This window comes from Empidonax traillii, unplaced genomic scaffold (genome assembly GCF_003031625.1).
Source record: "Empidonax traillii isolate 1590-97213 ecotype Southwest subspecies unplaced genomic scaffold, ASM303162v1 scaffold1746:size129677, whole genome shotgun sequence".
Taxonomy (NCBI): domain Eukaryota; kingdom Metazoa; phylum Chordata; class Aves; order Passeriformes; family Tyrannidae; genus Empidonax; species Empidonax traillii.
The window spans coordinates 100,540-110,467 of NW_020956939.1; the positions used below are offsets into that span (position 1 = coordinate 100,540).

At 50.0% G+C, this 9,928-nt stretch overlaps 1 protein-coding gene across 1 annotated transcript; it reads right to left on the reverse strand.

The window, feature by feature from the left end:
* Positions 1-5,317: 5,317 nt before the first annotated feature.
* PCDH8 (protocadherin 8) lies at positions 5,318-9,634 on the reverse strand. Its single transcript, XM_027908549.1, has 3 exons — positions 7,183-9,634; positions 6,842-7,052; positions 5,318-6,354 (listed from the first exon to the last, which is right to left on the reverse strand). Exons 1-3 carry the CDS (start codon positions 9,592-9,594, stop codon positions 5,981-5,983), a joined length of 2,997 nt encoding a protein of 998 aa, XP_027764350.1. The 5' UTR covers positions 9,595-9,634; the 3' UTR covers positions 5,318-5,980.
* Positions 9,635-9,928: the final 294 nt, after the last annotated feature.

The following is a 9,928-nucleotide window of genomic DNA, read 5'->3' on the forward strand; positions in this document are numbered from 1 at the left end:
CCTTCCTTTGCACCCTGGAGAGTGGTGGGGATCCTACTGCCATGGGTATCATGGACATGAGTGCGAAAACAGCTTTGTGTGACTATCAGGTGGGTTCTGTACCACTGCTTAAGGAGTAAGAAACCCAACTCCAGGGAGATTCTCTGAGGTATCTGCTTAAATAAAGAAGGCTTAGTGTATATGATGGGAAGTAACACTTAACTTCTCTTCAGTTACTAGTCCACATTCGTCAGCCTACATTTGTGCTTAGGTGATGTTTGAAGAGTCAGTGGGCATTATCACTAGTGATGCCAGGCATTCAAATTATCCAAAAGGCACTATGTTTCTCCTTGACCAACCTTGAAATCGATTAGAAACCTCCAGAGGTTTTACATTGCAAATAGGCTGATATACTTGTTGGCTGCAGCCCAAAAATACAGTTCTTCCTTCTTCCCAGGCCCTGGGGCCCTCCTCCCTCTCTGCTCCCTCCCTGACAGTGTCTAATACTTGCTTGACATCTGAATGAGCTAAATGTGCAGAAATCTACTTGATTTTGGTACTTTTGTACATCTGTCCATGGGCAGATGACTTTCCTGGGTTCTGGTATCAAAGGAGCCAGGGGAAATTTAAGCTGGAGATGGAGAGAAGGGTGGACCATCCCCTCTGGTGACAGCACACCCACCTGAATTTCTATTCACACACCACAATGTGTGTGCCTATGTGTAAGGCAGTTGCTTAGTCTGCTGTCATATACAGTGGTGAGGAAGTCAATGCAGTTATGGGAGACTAGAGAGCAATTTTGCTAAGTGAATGCAGGCACCTACTGTGAGATGAGTCAGACAGCCCCTCTAGACCTCCCTGATCAGCCCTCCTTGTCTGCCACAGGAATGTGGATGCCTGCTGTTCATGTAGACTCTTATGCATTGAATACAAAAGTCATATCTGTCTGAATCTTCAGCTAAATCCCACTCCGGAGTCTCTCTGCCTTCAGGGTCTCATCCAGGCAGCATTTTCTGAGCATCTCTGTGACATGCTGAGATCACAGGATTAAGCCCTCACCCCAGAGTCCACAACCGTATCCACTTACAACTGTGAGTGCTGCCACCCTGTTTTAAGAGGAGGAATCCTGGATCTAGAGCATGCACTGCAGAGGCCAAAATCAGGCACCTCACACTGGTGTTCAACTGCATCACACATCTGTAAACATAAAGCATCCTTGAAGGCACTCAAGAGGCATAGGAGAGAAGAGCAGGTCAATGGCACTTTGATTATTTTTTGGCTGAAGCACAACAGAAGGCAACTCTAGGATCTTGTCTCCTTAGCGTGTGTGGTGGGTTAACCTTGGTCAGCAGTCAGACACCCTCCCAACTTCTCACTCACTCTCTGTCTTCAACAGAACAGGGGTAGAAAATCAGATGAAAAAAGCTGATGGGTCAAGATAGATACAGAGAGATCACTTACCAGTTACTGTTACAGGTGAAAGAGACTTGATTTTGGGAAAGTTCATTTAATTTATTGAGAGTTAAAACAGATTTGGAGGTCTACCCAAGGTCCCCAAGGTGTCAGATGCATGCCCACACTCCCAAAATAATTCTGTGGCACTCAGGAGACATATTGCAGCTACTCTTAATGTCTTTGCAGGTGCACTTGGAAAAGATTCTATGGGAATTACCCACTAGTACCTTTGTGTTGTTTTAGTCTCCTCCCATCACAGAGTAACAAAATCACAGAATTGTTAGGGCTGGAAGGGACCTCTGCAGGTCATCTATTCCAACCCCCCTGCCAAGGCAGGGTCACCGAGAACAGATTACACAGGAATGGATCCAGGTGTGTTTTGAATGTCTCCAGAGAGGGAGACTCCATGATCTCCTTGGACAGCCTGTTCCAGTGCTCTGGTGCTCTCAGCATAAAGAAGTTCTTCCTCATGTTGAGGTGGAACTTCTTGTGCTTTAGTTTATGGCCATTGCTCCTTGTCCTCTCACTTGGCACCACTGAAAGAGTCTGGCACCTGGCTTAGAGATATTTATGTTAATGAGATCCCCTCTCAGTCGTCTCTAGACTAAACAAGCCCAACTCCCACAGTCTCTCCTCATAAGAGCCAGGCTCCAGTCCCTCAATCATCTTTGTGGCCCTTCACTGGACCCTCTCCAGTAGCGCCTTGTCTTTCTTGTACTGAGGAGCCCAGAACTGAACACAATGACTGGACATCACTCCAAGATGCCAAAGAAATTGGACACTGGTACCTGATTGTAAGTCTGCTCGTCTCTACCAGCCTGGCTTGATACTAGGTATCTTCATTTAACCTACTTTGGTTACAGCTCCCTTGTTTTGTCATGCTGTCAGTGTGCTCACATTGCTAACAGCAAACTACTTGGCAGTTTTTGGAAGCACGTGGGGTAAGATGTGTTTCACTAGATGTTGGATGCTCACAGTGTGAACATCTGCTGCCACTGCAGGCTGCATGCAGGAAGAGATAGGGAACTTCTCAGTGCTAGTCACCACAACTGTTTGAGTTGGCTCATTCAGGAGGAGATGATTCGTGTCCTAGAAGTGCCTATTTCTCCCCACTGACTGTGAAGGGAGTTGAAGGTGCTTGGCTCCATCATAGGTGACTACCAGAGACTTCTGCAGGAGCGGGCTTAAGCTCAGTGTTAGTGCTTTTGTGACCTCCAGGTGCTGTAGCTGGTTTGTGCCAAGGAATTGACGCTGGTTCAGCGAAGGAGTGCTGTCTCCAATCCCGCGTCCCTGCACCCCCTCCTTACCTCTGCTCTCTGAGCCAGGGAAAGGCAGATAGGAGAAGGTAGCTCTTCACGACCAAGAGGTTGTGTGGTTACACAGTCCCATCCATCTCACATGACACAGGGCTGATGCCACACCATGCTTGGCAAATATATAGAGTTTAACTGGTGGCCCTGCTGCAATAATTTCTGAAGTATGTTAGAAAAATCTCAATTATGTTAATCAAAAACCGAAAGAAAAAAACTAGGACATACACAGTGAAATAGCATCAATGCAGCAAATGTTTGATCCAAGGGGCCCTGCCCAGGAGCTAAGCCTTGGGCTCCCCTTTCTGCTCAGCTGCACTTTGGATGTGTGCTCTTAGCTTGGGGATTTCTGTCACCTAATTTTAGGCATCTAAAAGTTGAAGGAGTCTGGGCTACTGTCCCTTGCCCGTACGAGAAAACAGGATATCAGGAGCTTCAGTGATGCACCTGAAATGTCCCTATTGCCTAGCCAAGCCAAGATGGTAGCTCTCTGTATCTTCCCACTAACCAGAAAAAAAACCAACGGGCTCAGATTTAAATGCTGCAAGGCTGATTCCCACATTTTACTGGCAGCATGTAGGACTCCAGAACAGACAGACCAAAACACCCAATAAGACCATAACTGCTTTCTGCTGAAAGCTATTTTGGGAATGGGAACAGGTGGCTTTATTTTTCTACCATTTCCAGACAGCTTTGCATTGGAGTGGCCCAAAGTCCTGGTTAGGCAGCGAGGAGCATCACTCCCAGAAGCACACAAGGTCTGTTGCCATCAACAGCATGAACCTGGGAATTTGACAGAAAGTGATGAACCATCCTTCTGTTGTGACTACCTCTTGCTCGCCTTCCCCAGGAAAGCCTAGGGACCTGCTATGGAGGTGTTGGTGTATGTAACCCAGGCTTTTGAGCTACATGAGGGAGAACCAGCTTATCAGACTGCTCTGCTTTTTTTTTTTTTTTTTTTTTTTTTTTTTTTTTTTTTTTTTTTTTTTTTTTTTTTTTTTTTTTTTTTTTTTTTTTTTTTTTTTTTTTTTTTTTTTATACTGAGAGGCTTTCCTTCTTTGAGTTCAGAGTTATGACTAATTACTTCCCATGCAGGCATGCTGCTCTGCATCACTGACAATTAGCCAGCAGGGAGGCTACCAGCTTTCCTTCACATCAGCCACCCTTCAGCCACAACTTCAGCTCTAAATTTAACTAATAACACACTCTCAGTTCACTAGATGTATCATGATTTTTACTAACAGGTTTTAGATGATCTACAGAAATGCTCACCTGTTTTCCTGACCATAAAAGTGTATAACAGATGTTGCTTCCCGGTTGAGTATTGCATCAGACTGATTTCAATTCCCTTCAAGTACATCCTCTGAAGCTCTCTGCCCACTACAAATCTTCATGCAACGGCTTTTATGAAGCTCTGGTTGAAACTCAGACACTGTGTGCATAAAAACTTGGTCAGGTTCTGCCACTCTTGTTACACGGGCTTGAGAAAGCTGGAAGCTGGGGAAGAAAGGGATTTGCTGTTGGGTAAGGGATATACAGGTAAGATAATGTTTTCTGCTTACATTTTGAGGCACAAAGACTAATACAGCCTTGTTTATGTCTAAAAAGGCTTCATATTTTCTTGGTGAGTCATATTCTATATATATGGACCATGCTAATTAGATTTATAGTTAAAGAATTCACGATAGACCCCAAAAGCTTTGTCATGTACAAATTTTTGGATTATTGATTTGTATAAAATGTGAAATTACATACTCCATGTAAGAAGAATTCTCCCTTTTGGAAAAATTCAATCTAATATTAAAACTCCAATAGAAGTGTTAACTCTGGTATAAGCATTTTTTTGAACAGAGGAAGAAATACTCATGCATCAGTTTGTTTCATTAAATGCTATCCTATACCTGATTCCAGCAGAAGGATTTACTGTCTGCTTTTAGCTTGAAATCCCAATAGGAGGGAATTTCAGAGCCCTGTATCATTTTGTTTTCAGGACTGTCATTTCAGGGAGGAGCAAAATATGTATCATAGGAAATCTCTACATAATCAACACTTTAAATTTCTGTTTAATGCACCTTCCTCTTGAGGTGTAACTATGTGTACACAAAGGCGAGCTACTGTCCTTTGGTAAGGCTGCCTTAACAAGGGATAAACATATAAGCACATACCTGTGCAGGCTGAATTAACATCTCAGCAGAACAGAAAGCAAAGTGCATGGGTGGCTGCTGATGCAGAGATATTCACGCAGCATGGATGCTTCTGTTGATGAGTGGAGCGTTATTTGCTTCACTAAAATTACACCGCTTCCTACCAGTGAAGGATTAAACTGGAAGAGCTCAGACCAGGCAGTGAAAAGCAAGGGCCAGCTCTGTCACACAACCCTCCCTCCCACTCAGCATTAAAATCTCTAGAGCTAAACCTCCAGTGAGGTATTGCCAGAGATGAAGGAGGGATCGGCAAGACTAAAAGTAGCATCATTCATGCTCTTTCCCACGTTGTGCATTTCCCTGCACAAAACAGTTTTGTTGACCTGTAGAGACCTCTATGCTCTGAAGTATGAAATCCATGAACAGTTCTCTCTGACACATCACAAAACCTTTATTAGTGTTTATCAGTGATACAGATTACAGAAACCAAAGGCAATTAAATAACATTTAAGCTGACCACAGACTCAAGAAATACAAGTCACATTTGGCAAGGCAAACTTCTCAGTACACTGGGTTGCTCAGGTTATTATTACACCATGAAAGAGGAATTTCCCTTACAAGGTTCTACATATTCAGGATATTATTGTTAATTATTACTATTGTGTCTTTCAGACAGTTCCTTTGGCAAGAATTCCCATTTTTAAGTATTTATTATATAAAAATATAACCAATTTTCATTATATACAAACATTACATTACACAATGTACAGGTTAAAAACACTACAAAAAATGGCAGGCCATGGGTGAACCGAAAGCAAAAAAAAACCAAAAACCCCAATGTAGAAAACATGAAAAGAAATTTAAATACTGCACATTTCATAAAAATTACATTAACTACAAACAACTTTCTGTTTGCAAATATCAAACAGTACTGATGTGATTGGAAATCTTTCCCAAACAACTTCATTTTTAAGGCACATCTTGCATATTTACACATACAACACCGGATCTGGTCAATAACTTAAAGGCTCTCGGGAGTGACTTAGTTGTGTGCGCACAGGGGTGGGCGTACTTGAGGGGGAGCATGTTGGGCTACGCTTTCTCAGTTGTGTCAGTCTGGGGGCCCAGGTATCTAGTTGAGGGGGCTGGGAACAGGGGTACCCCAATCTCCTGAAGGTCAGGGAGCCGTGCAGGGCGTGGTGGAGAGAGGAGAGTGATCGTCCGGTCAAAGTCCCTGTGCAGCACCTTCTCGTAGACACTCTGAAGCCCTACTGTTTTGGGCAGCTGGGCTTGATAAAAGTTGTCCCTGCGAAGGGGGTCCCTGGGCAAGGACGTGCTCTTGCAGAAGGTGGAGAGGGGTGCCGAAGGATGTGGAGAGGGGTGAGGGTTGGCTCGGCCACAGGAGGGGCTCCAGCAGCGGTCTGAGTGGCCCAGGATCTTGCACTCAGCCGTGCATGCCCACAGACCTAAAGAGAGAGAGAGAGAGAGAGAGAGGAGGAGAAACCCGTTGTTACTGCAGGAATAAATCCACATAATTCATAATCCTCAGAGCTATCAGTCACAGGATGATTGAATGCACTGATGGTAGGAGTGGGCAGGTAATGCTCTACCACACAACAAAAAAACCCCCGTGCTTGGGAAGGTTGTGTCGTTTTGCTAGGGACACTCCTCACAATTCTAACTTAAAGGGAAGCTTTTTGGGGAAGAAAAACACCCAATCCTACAGCACTTCCAGCATATGGTAATTTGTGCTGGGCTCTCTGTGCAGAGAGGAACCAAGATCTAACAGCCTGCTGCAAAGAGATAGGTGGTTTGAGCCAGGCAATGTCAGGTTTCCCCTTCCAGCTGCCCTGCTTGATCACTGCACCCCAGGGATGGGTCCCTCCATCCACCTTCCCATCCACCCATCTGTCTGTCTGAGGGTCCAGTGGGGAGCAGGGGCTGAGCCCTTACCGTTCTGCATGTGTGTGATGAGATCTTTCTTCAGGGCATCTCCGCTGATATCTGAGTCACTGTCATTAAAATCACTGTCACCTTTGCCGCTGTCTTTGCCACTGAACTTCTCTGCCTCCCGGCCAGAGATAGTGTTGAAGGAGTGTCCTTTCCAAATGGCCACGGGGGGAGCAGGCTCCTTGTTGTAGCTTGGAGTGGCAGCAAAACCCTGCTGTTGGGGAGGGAAATTAAAGGAGAGGGGAAAGTGGTGAAGGTTAAATCAACATCAACTGCACCTCTGCAATTCACAACCTCCAAGACACCCCCACCCTCTGCCACACTTCCCTGCAGTGGGTCCTTACCTCCCCACTTTGTCCTCTCAGCTTCTTCTGACCCTCGTAGAGGCAAGTGCTGTCACTGCCACTCTCAGTGGTGGAGATCTCTTCAGCAGCAGGAGAAGGATCGGGGCTGGTGAAAGAGGTTTTGCTGGGAAAGGTTCGTACCTCAAACATATTCCCCCTCTGGCTGCCCTCCTCCTGATGGCCCTTCTCCAGGTGGGAGATGTCTATTTGGTCCTTCAAGGCAACATTGTTTTTGATGTCGTTCCCCTTCTTGCGTCTGTTGCAGGTGGTGGCAATTGTGATTATAGCCACCAGGAGGAGGGTGCAGCTGCCTGCCAGGATGATGATCACAATCAGAGGGATGTCCCACTGCAAAGCCTTTCCTTCCCAGGAGCTGGGCTTGGCTAAGTCCTGTATACTGGATGGAGCAGTGGCAGTCACCAGGAAGTTTACTGTGGCAGTTGTGGCCAGAGGTGGTCTGCCATTGTCTGTCACAGTGAGGATGACCTTGAACAGCTGTCCCAGCTCTTCAGAGAGGTCACCCCGCAGCACAATGTCCCCAGTACTTGGGTTGATGGTGAAAAGGTCCCGCTCTGACTCTTCCAGGAAGGCAAAGGTGAGCTCAGCATTGGCCCCATCATCTGCATCTCGAGCTTTGATCTGGGCCACTAGGGAGTCACGGGAGGTCTTGCTGGACACACCAATTTCCACTGTCCCATTAGTGAGCACCGGGTGGATGATGACAGGAGGGTTGTCATTCTGGTCCACCATCCTCACTTTGACAAGGGTGCTGCTGGAGAGCTGTGGGGATCCACCGTCAGTGGCCTGGATCCTCAGGTCCAACTGCTTGAGGATCTCATAGTTGAATGTCCTGAGGGCATAGATGGCCCCAGTGGCAGGGTCCACCGAGACGTAGGTGGAGATTGGAGCCCCCATGACCTGTGTCTCCAGGAGCCGGTAGGTGACCTTACCGTTGTGGCCAAGATCAGGGTCACGAGCCACTACCGTAGTGATGTAGGCACCTGGGGGGTTGTTCTCTGGTACGGCCACCTCGTAGAGGGGCTTGGCAAAGAGCGGTGCATTGTCATTCTCGTCGCTCACCCGCACTGTGTACTGGCGGACAGTCTTGAAGGGTGGTGAGCCCAGGTCCTCGGCCACCACAGTGAGGTTGTATTCAGGGATGCGCTCGCGGTCCAGTGCCGCCGTGGTGACGATCATGTAGCTGTCCTCATAGGCGCGCTGCAGGGCGAAGTGGTCGTGGCCGCGTAGGCTGCAGCGCACCTGCCCATTGGCACCCGAGTCGCGGTCTGAGGCACTGACGAGGGCCACGAAGCTCTCACTGGCTGCCGCCTCGCTGACGTAGGCCACACCAGCGGCGCTGGCAGTGCCACGGAGGGCGCTGATGCTGATGCGCGGTGCGTTGTCATTGACGTCGGTGAGGCGGACGACGACGGTGCAGGTGGCAGCGCGGGGGCTCGCACCACGGTCCTGGGCACGCACGTCCAGCTCATAGGTGCGGGTGCGCTCATAGTCCACGGCGGCCTCCAGTGTGAGGCGGCCGGAGCGTGGGTCAAGGCGGAAGAGCCGCCGTGCCTCGGGGGGCACCTGGCTGCTGAAGGCATAGACCACCTCACCATTGGGGCCCTCGTCAGGGTCGGCAGCATCCAGATCGAGCAGCAGGGAGCCCGGTGGTGCATCCTCGGGCAGCTCCACTGTGACTGAGCTCTGGGCAAAGGTTGGACTGTTGTCATTGGCGTCGAGGACACGGACGTGCACGGTGGCTGTGCCCGAGCGCGCTGGACTGCCACCATCCTTGGCCACCAGCTCCAGGGTGTAGGAGGGCTGGCGCTCACGGTCCAGCTCCTGGAGCAGCACCAGGTCTGCACAGCGTGCCCCATCTGCCCGTGTCTGTGCCTCCACACCGAAGTGGCTGTTGAGGGAGACCTGGAAGCTCTGTATGGAGTTGGAGCCTACGTCCTCATCTACAGCCACCTCCAGTGGGAGGCGAGTGCCAGGTGCGGCACTCTCCGACACCTCCAGCGCCATCTGGGCGTGGGGGAAGCGTGGTGAGTTGTCATTGATGTCACGCACCTCCAGCTCCACGTGCACCAGGCGGTAGCGCTCCCGCCAGCAGCTCACCACGTCGAAGGCCAGGACACACTGGGGTGCCTGCCCGCACAGCCGCTCCCGGTCCAGCCCTGCTTCACCGATGCTCAGCTGCCCGTCCTCCTCCCGCACCCGCACCAGCGAACTGTTGCTGAACTGCCTCATCATGCGAAAGCTCATCTCCCCCGGCGCCTTCACGGGCATCTCGTCGGCCAGCGTACCGATCACCGTGCCCGGCGCGCCCTCCTCGTCGGTGCGGTACCTCACCGTCTTGCAGCGGGACAAGGCGAGCAGGCAGGCGGCGGCCAGCAGCCGCAGGGGGCTCATGGCAGCGGCGCGGGGCTCAGCCCGACGGCGCGGTGCGGACGGCGCTGTGCGATACCGGGGGTGCTGTGCGGTACTGTGGGTGCCGTGGGTGCTGAGCGGTACCGGGGGACGCTCCAAACTACCGAGGTGGCTGCGCCGCCGTCTGCGCCCCCCGCGCCGCCGCGCGGCCTTTCATAGACGGCGCTATGCAAATGAGCGAGCGGCGGAGCCAATGGGAGGCGGCGGCGCGCGGGCGGCCCCCGGCGGTGCCCGGGCCGGGCGGGAGCGGGCGCGGGGCGCGCGCCTTTGTTTTCCTTAAGTCTCCGCGGTCTGAGGGGCTTCCCTGTCTCTTTCT